This window comes from Hyperolius riggenbachi, chromosome 11, assembly GCF_040937935.1.
Source record: "Hyperolius riggenbachi isolate aHypRig1 chromosome 11, aHypRig1.pri, whole genome shotgun sequence".
In the NCBI taxonomy this organism is placed as follows: domain Eukaryota; kingdom Metazoa; phylum Chordata; class Amphibia; order Anura; family Hyperoliidae; genus Hyperolius; species Hyperolius riggenbachi.
The window spans coordinates 120,970,388-120,986,243 of NC_090656.1; the positions used below are offsets into that span (position 1 = coordinate 120,970,388).

The window sequence follows — 15,856 nt, forward strand, 5'->3', positions numbered from 1 at the left end:
AATTACATCTGTTCTTCCCTGTAATAACCCACTGATCACCTGTCAATCACCTGCCAATCACCTATCAATCACCACCTGTCACCCCCTGTCACTGCCACCCATCAATCAGCCCCTAACCTGCCCCTTGCGGGCAATCTGATCACCCACCCACACCATTAGATCGCCCGCAAACCCGCCGTCAGATTACCTCCCAAATGTATTGTTTACATCTGTTATCTTCTCTAAACACCCACTAATTACCCATCAATCACCCCCTATCACCAACCGTCACTGTTACCTATCAGATCAGACCCTAATCTGCCCCTTGCGGGCACCCAATCACCCGCCCACACGCTCAGATTGCCCTCAGACCCCCCCCCCCTTTATAAATTCGCCAGTGCATTAATTACATCTGTCCTTCCCTGTAATAACCCACTGATCACCTGTCAATCACCTGCCAATCACCTATCACCCATCAATCACCCCCTGTCACTGCCACCCAACAATCAACCCCTAACCTGCCCCTTGCGGGCAAACTGATCACCCACCCACACCAATAGATCGCCCGCAGATCCGACATCAGATCACCACCCAAGCGCAGTGTTTCCATCTATTCTCTCCTCTAAACACCCACTAATTACCCATCAATCACCCCCTATCACCACCTGTCACTGTTACCCATCAGATCAGACCCTAATCTGCCCCTTGCGGGCACCCAATCGCCCGCCTACACACTCAGATTGCCCTCAGACCCCCCCTTATCAATTCGCCAGTGCAATATTTACATCTGTTCTCCCCTGTAAAAACCCACTGATTACCTGTCAATCACCTATCAATCACCCATCAATCACCCCCTGTCACTGCCACCCATCAATCACCCCCTGTCACTGCCGCCCATCAATCACCCGCTGTCACTGCCACCCATCAATAAGCCCCTAACCTGCCCCTTGCGGGCAATCTGATCACCCACCCACACCAATAGATCGCCCGCAGATCCGACGTCCGATCACCTCCCAAGTGCAGTGTTTACATCTGTTCTCTACCCTAAACACCCACTAATTACCCATCAATCACCCCCTGTCACTGCTACCTATCAGATTAGACCCCTATCTGCCCCTAGGGCACTCAATCACCCGCCCACACCCTCAGAATGCCCTCAGACCCCAGCCCTGATCACCTCGCCAGTGCATTGCTTGCATCTATTCCCCCCTCTAATCACACCTTGAGACACCCATCAATCACCTCCTGTCACCCCCTAGCACACCTACCCATCAGATCAGGCCCCAATTTGCCCCGTGTGGGCTCCTGATCACTCGGCCAAACCCTCAGATCCTCCTCAGACCCCCTTCCGATCACCTCCCCAGTGCATTGATTGCATCTATTTTGCCCTCTAACCACCCCCTGAGACACCCATCAATCACCTCCTGTCACCCCCCTAGCACTCCTATCCATCAGATCAGGCCCAATACAACCTGTCATCTAAAAGGCCACCCTGCTTATGACCGGTTCCACAAAATTCGCCCCCTCATAGACCACCTGTCATCAAAATTTGCAGATGCTTATACCCCTGAACAGTCATTTTGAGACATTTGGTTTCCAGACTACTCACGGTTTTGGGCCTGTAAAATGCCAGGGCGGTATAGGAACCCCACAAGTGACCCCATTTTAGAAAAAAAGACACCCCAAGGTATTCTGTTAGGTGTATGACGAGTTCATAGAAGATTTTATTTTTTGTCAAAAGTTAGCGGAAATTGATTTTTATTGGTTTTTTTTCACAAAGTGTCATTTTTCACTAACTTGTGACAAAAAATAAAATCTTCTATGAACTCGCCATACACCTAACGGAATACCTTGGGGTGTCTTCTTTCTAAAATGGGGTCACTTGTGGGGTTCCTATACTGCCCTTGCATTTTAGGGGCCCTAAACCGCGAGGAGTAGTCTAGAAAACAAATCTCAAAATGACCTGTGAATAGGACGTTGGGCCCCTTAGCGCACCTAGGCTGCAAAAAAGTGTCACACATGTGGTACCGCCGTACTCAGGAAAAGTAGTATAATGTGTTTTGGGGTGTATTTTTACACATACCCATGCTGGGTAGGAGAAATTTCTATGTAAATGGACAATTGTGTGTAAAAAAATCAAACAATTGTCATTTACAGAGATATTTCTCCCACTTAGCATGGGTATGTGTAAAAATACACCCCAAAACGCATTATACTACTTCTCCTGAGTACGGCGGTACCACATGTGTGGCACTTTTTTTTACACCCTAAGTACGCTAAGGGGCCCAAAGTCCAATGAGTACCTTTAGGATTTCGCAGGTCATTTTGCGACATTTGGTTTCAAGACTACTCCTCACGGTTTAGGGCCCCTAAAATGCCAGGGCAGTATAGGAACCCCACAAATGACCCCATTCTAGAAAGAAGACACCCAAAGGTATTCCGTACGGAGTATGGTGAGTTCATAGAAGATTTTATTTTTTGTCACAAGTTAGCGGAAAATGACACTTTGTGAAAAAAAACAATTAAAATCAATTTCCGCTAACTTGTGACAAAAAAATAAAAACTTCTATGAACTCACCATACTCCTAACGGAATACCTTGGGGTGTCTTCTTTCTAAAATGGGGTCATTTGTGTGGTTCCTATACTGCCCTGGCATTTTAGGGGCCCTAAACCGTGAGTAGTAGTCTTGAAACAAAAATGACCTGTGAAATCCTAAAGGTACTCATTGGACTTTGGGCCCTTTAGCGCAGTTAGGGTGCAAAAAAGTGCCACACATGTGGTATTGCCGTACTCAGGAGAAGTAGTATAATGTGTTTTGTGGTGTATTTTTACACATACTCATGCTGAGTGGGAGAAAGATCTCTGTAAATGGACAATTGTGTGTAAAAAAAATTAACAAATTGTCATTTACAGAGATATTTCTCCCACCCAGCATGGGTATGTGTAAAAATACACCCCAAAACACATTATACTACTTCTCCTGAGTACGGCAATACCACATGTGTGGCACTTTTTTGCAGCCTAACTGTGCTAAGGGGTCCAAAGTCCAATGAGCCCCTTTAGGCTTTACAGGGGTGCTTACAATTTAGCACCCCCCCAAAATGTCAGAACAGTAAACACACCCCACAAATGACCCCATTTTGGAAAGTAGACCCTTCAAGGTATTCAGAGAGGGGCATGGTGAGTCCGTGGCAGATTTCATTTTTTTTTTTGTCGCAAGTTAGAAGAAATGGAAACTTTTTTTCTTTTTTTTTTTTCTCACAAAGTGTCATTTTCCGCTTACTTGTGACAAAAAATAATATCTTCTATGAACTCACTATGCCTCTCAGTGAATACTTTGGGATGTCTTCTTTCCAAAATGGGGTAATTTGGGGGGTATTTATACTATCCTGGAATTCTAGCCCCTCATGAAACATGACAGGGGGTCAGAAAAGTCATAGATGCTTGAAAATGAGAAAATTCACTTTTTGCACCATAGTTTGTAAACGCTATAACTTTTACCCAAACCAATAAATATACACTGAATGGGTTTTTTTTTATCAAAAACATGTTTGTCCACATTTTTCGCGCTGCATGTATACAGAAATTTTACTTTATTTGAAAAATGTCAGCACAGAAAGTTAAAAAAATCATTTTTTTGCCAAAATTCATGTCTTTTTTGATGAATTATAAAAAAAGTAAAAATCGCAGGAGCAATCAAATAGCACCAAAAGAAAGCTTTATTAGTGACAAGAAAAGGAGCCAAAATTCATTTAGGTGGTAGGTTGTATGAGCGAGCAATAAACCGTGAAAGCTGCAGTGGTCTGAATGGAAAAAAAGTGGCCGGTCCTTAAGGGGTAGAAAGCCCTAGGTCCTCAAGTGGTTAAGGTCAGTGTTCACTACTCCACCATGAGAAAGAGACTGGGCAAAAACGGCCTGCATGGCAGATATCCAAGGCGCAAACCACTTTTAAGCAAAAAGAACATTAAGGCTCATCTCAATTTTGCTAAAAAACATCTCAATGATTGCCAAGACTTTTGGGAAAATATAGGTAGCTAAACTCTAGGGCAGCGGTGGCAAACCTATGGCTCGCATGCCGGAAGTGGCACTCTGAGCCCTCTCTGCGGGCACGCACGCTGCTGCCTGCCACTGCTGCTATTTTGCAGATTTTTTTTATTATTATACTAAATAATCCCCCCTAACTTGTGCTCCCCTTCAGAAACCTAAAATGCAGTGTAGCGCAGAGAGGCAGGTGAAAGAGGACTATATTGTCACCTGCCTCCTCACTGTCAACTCTCCCAACAATTAAATTGAAGTTCCGGCTGGGGAACAGAAGCAGAGATGCGCTAGACTGGCTGTGTCAACTGCAGCCGGCCCCGCCCCCTACACTCACACTGCTGCCAGAGGACTCCAATCGTTTTTCCTAATCTTTATTACCTCCTGGCTCTGGGGAAGTTTGCTATGGGGAAGAGAACATGTCTTTTTTAACTAGCTGCCTGCAATAAAGTATTTGGATGAATTGTTTCTTGCCTGTAACGATGGAGTGAGTGATTGTGTTTATGTTCGGACAATCTGTAGCTAAAAAAAAAGTGTGACTGCATGCTTCTGTCTCTCTTTATTACCCTCCCTTCTTGTCCATTTCTAATGTTTTCTTTTTACTCCCCTCTTCTGTCTCTCACTACTCCCTCCCTCACTAAACTCCCTCTTTTACAACCCTGCTCTCTCACTACCCCCTCACCCTCCCGCCAGCAGCACATACCGTTCCACCCAGCAGCAGCATGCACCTACCTACCCTTCCTACCTACTGCCCACTCAGCTGCAGCATGCACCTACCTACCCTTTCTAGTGCCCACCCAGCAGCAGCATGTACCTACAGAACCTACCTTCCCTACCTACTTTCTCACCAAGCAGCATGTAACTACCCTTCTGGCCTACCATACCACCTGCAGCTACCTATCCTTTATATGCCTGGGCCTACAGCCCACCAAACTGCAGCTACCTAACTGCAATCCCTTCTAGCCAAATCTCAACTACCTACCTTTGCATACAGCCTGCCTAGCAACAGCTACCTATGCTCCCTGCGGTTTTGCTGCAGCTACCTACCTACTTGCAGCTACCTACCTACTGCCCAGCTGCAGCTACCTTACTTACCTACACTCTTACATTAGTTACCCTAATCTCTCTCCCAGTCGCAGCTACCTAACCTCCCTTCCTTATTTACCTACACTTGTGTCCTCCCAGCCACAACTACTTAACACCCACACCTATCCCCCCACCCAGCTGCAATTACCTTACCTACACTCCTCACTGTCCTACAGCAGCTACCTAATTGATCTACCTACTCTCCCTCCCAGTCGCAGCTACCTAATTTCCCTCTCTGCCCTTCCTCCCCGCCAGCTGCAACTACTTAACCTCCCTACCTATCATCCTGCCCAGCAGCAGCTACCTTACCTTCCTACCTACCTACACTCCCTCCTGTCATGCAGCATCAATGTAATATCTCTACCAACCCTCCCTTCTAGTCGCAGCTCCCCATCTACATACACTGCCTTTAAAATGCAGGTTTATTGCTGCAAATCATTTGTGGGGCTGATAAATACATTTTAAAGGTCGGGTAATTGCTTTTTAATTTGTGGCCGTGATTGATGCAGTTTAAGTGTGGGGTAATTGCTTCATTTCATATGTGAGGTGATTGATGCATTTTATATATGAGGGTAATTTCTGTATTTTTATATGGGGAGGTGGTGCTGAGTTTTACCTGTGGAGTGGCCTTTAATGTATGAGTTGCTGATTTTTAACTAAAAACGCAGTATTCAGTATAAATTGCTGTGTTGGCACTCTGTGATAAATTAGTGGATTTTAGGTCGTAGTTTGGGCATTCGGCCTCTAAAAGGTTCGCCATTACTGCTCTAGGGTATTGTAATACTCACGTTGCTCTGTTGTCCCGGTGTCCCTCGGTTCCCGCACGCGCGCGCACTTCCGGCTATGGATTGTTGTCTGTGGCTAGGGGTGTGCGCAGGGTCGTGCGCGGTTGCATAGTGTGTCGCGCACGCATGCGCGGGACGCAGTGCAGACCGCGCGTAAGGTCACACGCGTGCGCCGGAAATGATGCATGGGAGCGCGCACACGCATGCGTCAAAATGGACGCATACGGACGCGGACGCGTATGCGCAGAAGTTTTGGAGCCAAATTCAGGTATAAAAGACCTCCCCCAGCCAACGTCCAGTGCTGTTTGTTCTAACAGCTAGTGTGAACGCCTTCTCTGAAAGTACCTGCTCTTGATCCTGTTTACCGTTGACGACCCGGCTTGTTTGACTCCTCTCGATCTCCACTCCCTTGGCTTGACCCTGCTTAGCCCGGATTACTCTGTCTGCTGCCTGCCTCGACCTCGGCCTGTACCCCGGATTACTCTGTCTGCTGCCTGCTTCGACCTCGGCCTGTATCCCGGATTACTCCGTCTGCTGCCTGCCTCGACCTCGGCCTGTACCCCGGATTACTCTGTCTACCGGATTACCTCATCATCTCCATATTGTGGTATCAGTTCTCTCAACCACTAGTGAGGCTATCCCAGTTTGCGACCTGGTGGGCACTAGGCTGCGAAATCCAGGGCGACCCCCTCGGGTCGTTACTGGCGAAGACCCGTGGTCACTTAGATCCCGCATCTGGGCAAAACCTCGTCCCTAGTGGAAGGGTCAACTGGTCTCTGGACTTTCTCCATCCCAGCCACTGAGCCTAACAGATACAAACAGCCAATAAGATGAATACCACTGGAGATGATTCCCCGATGGACCAACTGTCGGCAAATTTCTGAACTAAGTATTTCAGTCCAAGGGGTCCAGCAGGACTGTTTTCAGCTCCAGACCCAGGTGAGGGACCTAGCTGCAACTCCTTCATCTGCACCAGTTGTATCCCTGCCTGTTCCGGAACGGGAACCTAAAATCCCTTTGCCAGCAAGATTTTCAGGAGACCGCCAACAGTTTAGAGTGTTTAAAGGGGCCTGCCTCCTCTTTTTCTCTCTTCAACCTCGCACCTATTCTTCTGAGACCATTAAAGTTGGCACCATCATATCCCTGCTCCAGGGGGAACCTCTGGCCTGGGCCTTGCAGTTACGGGAAAATCAGGATCCTGCCGTTGACACTGTTACCAGTTTCTTTACAGCTCTGGCCGAATTGCATGACGACCCTGGTCGTGCAGAATCTGCTGAGGCTGCCTTGCGTGCTCTCCAGCAAGGTAGAAGGCCGTTGGAAGAATACATCACTGATTTCCGGCGATGGTGTGGGGATACGCAGTGGGATGACGCTGCTCTTAAGAGTCAATTCAGACTGGGACTCAGTAGTCAATTGAAAGACGAAGTGGCTCGAGTAGGAATGCTGGCTACGCTTAAAGACTTAATTAAACTAGTCATACCCATTGGCAGACGTTTCAGAGAGAGGGGACAAGAGAAGATGGTAATTGTCCGTCCCTCTTGGGGTATACCCTCTGGCATACCGTCTCTCCCTCCAACTCATAATGTTCCCTCCATGTCTCAAGATCCTGAGGAACCAGAGCCGATGCAAATCGGGTTAGCCAGACCCTCGTTGTCCTCAGAAGAACGACAGCGCCGCCGCACCTCCAATCTGTGTTTGTACTGTGGAGCTTCAGGTCACTTCCTCAACACCTGCCCTGTGAGGCCATCAAGTAAGGAAGTCAAACTCACTGGATCTTTCGCTAAGAAAGCTGTTGGGATCTCCTCTCATGTTCCTTTGTTTTTATCTCTACCGGGCCCAAGAGGAGTGACAAGAATTAAAGCCATCCTGGATTCCGGGGCCTGCTCTTGCTTTATTGACTCTAAGCTAGCTCACCAACTTAACCTCCCCATCCGGAACAAGAGTCAGGCCCTTCCTATACAGCTAGCTGACGGATCCTCCATCTGCTCCGGACCTATCACGCAAGAAACCTTACCTCTGCTGGTCTCGACCCCCTCTGAACATCAAGAGTACTTAACCTTTGATTTGCTTCCATCTCCGCTTTTCCCCATCATCCTTGGCATACCCTGGTTACGGGCTCACAACCCTGAGATAGACTGGACTTCAGGTTTGGTGCAGTTTACCTCCAAATACTGCCAACGCTTCTGCCTACCTAATGTTCATCATCTCTTATCCCTTAAACACATTAACAAAGACCTGATTCCTACTGCATATCAAGACTTCTTGGATGTGTTTGATGAGAAGGCGGCGGACTCTCTTCCTCCACACCGCATCTATGATTGCCCTATTGAGCTTCTTCCTGGAGCTGAGATTCCATTTGGTCGTATCTACCCTTTATCTGATCCTGAAACTGAGGTACTCAAGAACTATATCAATGATAATCTACAGAAAGGCTTTATCCGTCCTTCAACTTCTCCCGCAGGCGCAGGCATCTTCTTTGTGGAGAAGAAGGAAGGGTCTCTCCGTCGGTGCATAGATTATAGAGACCTTAATAAAATCACAATCAAGAACCGTTATCCTCTGCCACTCATCCCTGATTTGTTTCAACAGTTCCGTTCAGCCAAGGTGTTTACTAAACTGGATCTCCGTGGTGCCTATAATTTAGTAAGAATACGGGAGGGAGATGAATGGAAGACGGCCTTTCACTGCAGATTCGGCCATTTTGAATATACAGTTATGCCATTAGGGCTATGCAATGCCCCTGCTACTTTTCAACATCTGGTCAACGACATCTTCAGAGATTTCATTGATTCATTCATGATTGTGTACTTGGATGATATCCTGATCTTCTCTTCCTGTATCGAAGAACATAGGAAACATGTACGAAAGGTCCTCAATAGACTACGGGTACATGGACTCTTTGCCAAAGCCGAAAAATGTGAATTTGAAAAAGCAAATATTCAATTTCTAGGTCTCTTCATTTCTTCGGAAGGAGTCTCTATGGATCCTCAGAAGGTCTCTGCCATCTTGGAATGGCCAGCCCCCTCAGATAAGAAAGGGGTTCAGCGATTCATCGGATTCGCTAACTTTTATCGCAGGTTCATCAAGAACTTCTCTGCCATTGTAGGACCCATCACCCGGCTAACTAAAGCTCAATGTACCTTTTCGTGGACACATGAAGCCCAAGTAGCTTTTGAAAAGCTCAAGAGACTTTTTACCTCCGCCCCTGTTTTAAAACATGCCGATCATACCCAACCCTATATTCTAGAAGTGGACGCTTCTGAAACCGCTGCCGGAGCAGTGCTTTCTCAGCAGTTTGGTCCCAAAGCCTTGCTTCACCCGATTGCATTATTTTCCAGGAAGTTAAGTCCAGCTGAGAAGAATTATGATATAGGGGACAAAGAACTTCTGGCAATTAAGTTGGCTCTGGAAGAGTGGAGGTATCTTCTTGAAGGAGCTTTGGATCCGATTCTGGTCTACACAGATCATAAGAATTTAGAATACCTACGTACTGCTAAGAGACTTCGCCCTCGACAAGCCCGGTGGGCACTTTTCTTCTCCCGGTTCGAGTTCCATATCACTTATCGCCCTGGATCTAAAAATAGCAAGGCCGACGCCTTTTCTCGCATGTTCTTTGAAGAAGAAACGATACCGACTCCCAATACTATCCTGGCACCTAAGAATTTCTTGCTAATCCAGTCAGACCTCCTTCCCCGGATCAAACAGGCTTCAAGTTCTCTCCAATCGGATCTGACTCAGGGGTGTCATTATCAAGAAGGAATATTTTTTCATGAAGACAAAATTTTGGTCCCACAAGATCTGAGACTGGAAGTTTTACAAATGTTCCATGATCACAAGCTGGCCGGACATTTTGGGTACGCTAAAACTCTGGAAATGCTGCAGAGAAGCTTTTGGTGGCCAAAAATAAAAGCTGATTGCCTTAACTATGTATCTGCATGTCCTACTTGTGCTACATCTAAGACACTGCAATCTAAACCTTGGGGGTTACTTTCTCCATTGCCTATTCCAAACCGTCCCTGGGAGATGATTGCGATGGACTTTATTGTGGAGTTACCCCCTTCTGCTGGCAATACTATTATCCTTGTGGTGGTGGATCGCCTGACAAAGATGTCTCACTTCATCGCACTCAAAAAGGTCCCTTCTGCAGTCACTACAGCTGAAGTCTTTATCAGAGAAATTGTAAGGTTACATGGTCTGCACTCTGGCGTGGTGTCTGACAGAGGGGTACAATTCATCTCCAAGTTCTGGCAGGAATTATGCAGGCAGTTGGGAATCCAGTCTTCCATGTCTTCTGGTTATCACCCTCAATCAAATGGACAAACTGAGAGGACAAATCAGACACTCGAGCAGTACCTTCGCTGTTTTACTTCATCTATGCAAGACGATTGGTCCTCATTATTACCGTTAGCGGAGTTTGCCTATAACAATGCTCAACATTTGGCCACTAATCAATCACCTTTCCTGGCAAATTTTGGTTTTCATCCAACAGTTCTTCCTCAAGTTACCACGGAGTCTACGGTACCTAAGGTTCAAGAAAGAATTGTTTGGCTCTCGGAAAATTTCAAAACACTTCAGAGGAACCTTCAACAGGCGCAGGAGAGGGCTAAACATTTTGCTGATAAAAAAAAGTAAGGAATGTCAAAAACTGGAGCCTGGGGACCAAGTATGGTTATCCACAACCAATCTTAAACTCCGCTGCCTTTCCAGAAAATCGGGCCCTAAGTATATCGGCCCATTCTCTATCCTGAGGAAGATTAATGAGGTGGCATTTAAACTTTCGTTACCTGATACTTTACGAGTACATCCGGTTTTCCATGTGTTATGCCTCAAGAAGGTGGTCTCTGATCCCGTTCCTGGTAGGAGTGCCAATTCTCCTGAACCAATCCTTGTGGATGGGAGAGAAGAATTTGAGGTAGAAAAGATCCTTGACTCTAAGAAAAAAGGTAGATCTATACAATATTTAATTAAATGGCTTGGCTTTGGGCTAGAAGAAAATTCTTGGGAGCCAGCTTGTAACATCAATGCACCAAGATTAGTGAAGGCGTTCCACAAAGCTCATCCTGAAAAACCGTCTCCTGTAGGCATTCGGATACTGCCTCTAAGGGGGGGGGGGGGGCAATATAATACTCACGTTGCTCTGTTGTCCCGGTGTCCCTCGATTCCCGCACGCGCGCGCACTTCCGGCTATGGATTGTTGTCTGTGGCTAGGGGTGTGCGCAGGGTCGTGCGCGGTTCCATAGTGTGTCGCGCACGCATGCGCGGGACGCAGTGCAGACCGCGCGTAAGGTCACACGCGTGCGGCGTTAATGACGCACGGGAGCGCAAGCGCACGCATCAAAATGGACACATACGGACGCAGACGCATATGCGCAGGCGCGGAAGTTTTGGAGCCAAATTCAGGTATATAAGACCTCCCCCAGCCAACGTCCAGTGCTGTTTGTTCTAACAGCTAGTGTGAACGCCTTCTCTGGAAGTACCTGCTCTTGATCCTGTTTACCGTTGACGACCCGGCTTGTTTGACGCCTCTCGATCTCCACTCCCTTGGCTTGACCCTGCTTAGCCCAGATTACGCTTTCTGCTGCCTGCCTCGACCTCGGCCTGTACCCCGGATTACTCTGTCTGCTGCCTGCCTCGACCTCGGCCTGTACCCCGGATTACTCAGTCTGCTGCCTGCCTCGACCTCGGCCTGTTCCCCGGATTACTCTGTCTGCTGCCTGCCTCGACCTCGGCCTGTACCCCGGATTACTCTGTCTACCGGATTACCTCATCATCTCCATATTGTGGTATCAGTTCTCTCAACCACTAGTGAGGCTATCCCAGTTTGCGACCTGGTGGGCACTAGGCTGCGAAATCCAGGGCGACCCCCTCGGGTCGTTACTGGCGAAGACCCGTGGTCACTTAGATCCCGCATCTGGGCAAAATCTCGTCCCTAGTGGAAGGGTCAACTGGTCTCTGGACTTTCTCCATCCCAGCCACTGAGCCTAACAGGTATACTGCAAAGGAGAAGGAGAGTTTTTGTCAACTGCTTTTTTTTGCAGAATGTCCTAAATTGTATGAACAATGTGGGCTAATGTAGCTGAAGGAAAAAAACTACACATAAAAATGCCATAGGAATGCCTGGTACATACATCAAATTTTGATTGTTCAATTATTTGCCCAATTTTACCACCTACATGTGGTATGAGAGATTACCTACACCATCTGTTTAAAGTATAACAAATCTGTTCGGCGCTCATACTACGTGGAAGTGGTAAAACTGGACAACCATTGGCCAATTAAAATTAGATGTGTGTACCAGGCTTTACACCATTGCAACCCGCCCTTTACCACACCTCAGCTACTCAGTGTAAAAATGTGAGGGTGACCCCCACAGCAAATCTGATAAAGACAGCAAGTGTGGCTGTGCAATTAAAGGAACACTATCAATTAATATGACTTTTTTACTCTATATTATCGTACACAGGGCAGTTTCTAGGCTAAAATACACCCAGGGCGAGGGTTAAAATTGCGCCGAACACCCCCCCCCCCCCCCCCCCGCGAAGCCAGGTATACATGTCCGCAGTGTAAGTTAGCCAGGTCTAGTTGCACTCAGTATAGGAAGCCAGCTATAAGGCCCCCCCGGTATAGGTAGCTAGGCATAGTATAGGTAGCCAGGCATAGGTGCCCCAGTATATGTTAGCCAGGTAGGTGCCACCAGTATAGGTAGCCGGTAGAGTTGCCCCCAGTATAGGTTAGATAGGCAGGTGCCCCCAGTATAGGTTAGATAGGTAGGTGCCCCTAATGTAGGGAGTCAGAATAGTTGCCCCCATCCTAGGTTAGTTAGTTAGGTGCCTCCAATATAGGTAGCCAGTATAGTTGCCACCAGTATAAGCTAGGTAGGTAGGTGCCCCCAATACAGGTTAGATAGGTAGGGGCCCTCCAGTATAGGTTAGATTAGGTAGGTGCCCCCCGGTATAGGTTCGATTAGGTAGGTGCCCCCCAGTATAGGTTAGATTAGGTAGGTGCCCAGAGTATAGGTTAGATAGGTAGCTTCCCCCCAGTATAGGTTAGATTAGGTAGGTGCCCCCCAGTATAGGCTAGATTAGGTAGGTGCCCCCAGTGTGGTTAGATTAGGTAGGTGCCCCCCAGTATAGGTTAGATTAGGTAGGTGCCCCCCCAGTATAGGTTAGATTAGGTAGGTGCCCCCCAGTATAGGTTAGATTAGGTAGGTGTCCCCCCAGTGTGGTTAGATTAGGTAGGTGCCCACCAGTATAGGTTAGATTAGGTAGGTGCCCTCCCAGTGTGGTTAGATTATGTAGGTGCCCCCCAGTATAGGTTAGATTAGGTAGCTGCCCCCCAGTATAGGTTAGATTAGGTAGGTGCCCCCCCCAGTATAGGTTAGATTAGGTAGGTGCCCCCCAGTATAGGTTAGATAGGAAGCTGCCCCCCCATAATGGAGGGGGGAGCCGCAGCCGCGGGGAGGGCAGCCCGACCTCTCGCTCCCTTCCTCTCCAGGCGCCCTCCGTGCTCCCCCCTCCGAGTCTGACTGCACAGGAAGCGCTGTGTACAGAGCGCATTAGCGCAACTCACCTCCCTCCCTGGTTCCAATCGCCGCCGGTCTCCTCTTCTGACTTCTCCTCATAGCCGCTGACACGCTGCTTCCGGGTAAACAGGAAGCAGCGTGTGTATGAGCGGCTATGAAGAGAAGAGGAGACCGGCGGCGATTGGAACCAGGGAGGGAGGCGAGTTGCGCTAATGCGCTCTGTACACAGTGCTTCCTGTGCAGTCAGACTCGGAGGGGGGAGCACGGAGGGCGCCCGGAGAGGAGAGGGAGGGAGAGGTCGGGCTGCCCTCCCCGCGGCTGCGGCTTCCCCCTCCGTTACTGCGCCCACAGTCCTTCGGCGCCCAGGGCGCCCGCAAGGGCCGCACGGCCCTAGAAACGGGCCTGAGGGTACACATTACCACTAGTGCTAGGGGCACTTTATTTATTCACCCAGTGTTCTCTCCCTCTCGCTTTCTGCTTAAAAACCATTCTTCATTCCTCACACAGCTCACAAATATACTTCACTGTGCCATGCAGGAGTCATGAGGAGGAGGAGGCAGGGAAGGCGGCTGATCTGAGGAGCTAACATGTAGCTAGATGTGCTGCAACATTGCTAATGTAACTAACAGGGAGATGTGTATTTACTATTCCTGACTGACTGGATTGCTTGTGACTTTTCACTCCAGGCTGCTCTTTATCAGTCAGAGAAGCGAAGATAATAAACACACATTGCTGATTAGTAAACTATACACTGAGGAGGAGCCCTCTGGAAACCCAACACTTTTGTATCTAATGCCTGGTACACACATTGCGATTTCCCGCTCAATCCACAGGATCGATTCGATTATTTCCGACATGTTGGATTCGGTTTCGTTCGATACAGCCGTCGATTTTGCATACTTATCATCGACGGCTGTATCAAACGAAACCGAATCGAACATTGCGGAAAATTGCAACGTGTGTACCCAGCATTAAACTGACAGAGGATTTTACACCAGAAAGGCAGAGCTGTATGAGGAAGGCTACTGCTCCTAGTAATGTGTGTCTTAACATACAGCATTAAAAAAAAAAGTTGTTTTAATCAATAGTATTACTTTAAGTTGGAAACTGGCCACGATAGAAAACTGTAGTGCACTATCTGCACGGAGTAGTTTTTGATTACTTAGTGAATATGCATTTAGGTGAGTGGTAGTAAATAAATTAATATGTGTGTCAACGTACCAGGTTGAGCAACGAGTAGTGTACACTGATCCAGATGGATAAATGACATTGTTGTATACACAAGAGCAGTTTTCTATGGGTACGCATCCTGAGTGGGTTATATCATCCAACACATAGTCTGAAAGAACAAAACAGATGATGTTGTGAATTATTTTGTTTTTCACTTTTTGTGAATTCTGCTCCTACTGATACGTAGGAATGATCATTGAAATGTAAATAATGCAGAGTTCATAAAGGATTATGCTCATTTTATATGCAAATACATGCAGGTTGAAAACAGAGCAACTAAATCTCACCAAGGTGAAATTAGATTGGTTTATTTTTGAAGTCCTGTGTGCTGAGAGACTAGCAGAAGGACTTGGTGATCTGGAGCCTTAAATCGAAGTCCCCACATGCCACTGATAACATACAAGGGCTGAAGAAGGTAGTCCGTATGAGCTGCTAAGAGCTGTTTTACCATAATGATACACAGCACACAAGATTATAGAATGTTGCTGTTGGATCTGCAAGCTATCAGAAATTATGTAGACGTCACTAAATACGCCTTTGAGTTCCTGCTGGTGTGGCAGCATTTCTGGACTTTGCATGGACTTCCACTGTCCACCAGCAGATGTCTCTCCTCATACTGGGAACTCTGCAGCTGGAACTCTGAGAACATTCTGAACAGTCACCTGGCCAATGTGCAGCATATACAAGACTGCTTCATGAACCTCTAGATCATTGTGCTACTAGCCCTTTTTAATTCAGCTCATAAATCCTATGAAAAACAAGAGTTTGCTTTCTTAAAACTGAAATTATTTGCAATACTTCAGGTTGGCGTTAGCTCTGAGATTTCTCCCAGTGCATCACTGCTGAAATATACAAATCACACAATGTTGTCCCTGTGAGCTAAACACACCTCCAGATCCACTGGAATGCATTGATATGTCACCTTGTTAATATTACTCAGTTCCATGTCAGGTAGCTCATCAATCCTTGATCCTGTTATTTTGTTCCCTGATACTGTCATTAACTTCCTGGTATCGACCTTCCTTGCATGCTTGACTAATCCTTTTTAATGCTGCTTATGTTATCTGTTCTTATACATATATTGCAATATATTGCATTCATTGTGCATCTGCATATTGCCTTGTATATATCCATTGTAAATTTGTTAGGGTTGGTCTTCTGGAATCTGTGGTGCACCATGTGTTTCTGGTTATATGTGTATATTCCTTTTAGTTTCAT

General features: G+C 47.1%; 1 protein-coding gene across 1 annotated transcript in view; it reads right to left on the reverse strand.

Moving 5' to 3' along the window:
* LOC137537869 (mucin-5AC-like) overlaps positions 1–14,740 on the reverse strand; it is a 385,525-nt gene extending 370,785 nt beyond the window's left edge. Inside the window, exon 1 of the mRNA XM_068259817.1 lies at positions 14,630–14,740. Coding sequence (XP_068115918.1) covers positions 14,630–14,678 — 49 coding nt within the window. The 5' untranslated portion in view covers positions 14,679–14,740. The remainder of the gene's footprint in view (positions 1–14,629) is intronic.
* Between the last annotated feature and the right edge of the window lie 1,116 nt (positions 14,741–15,856).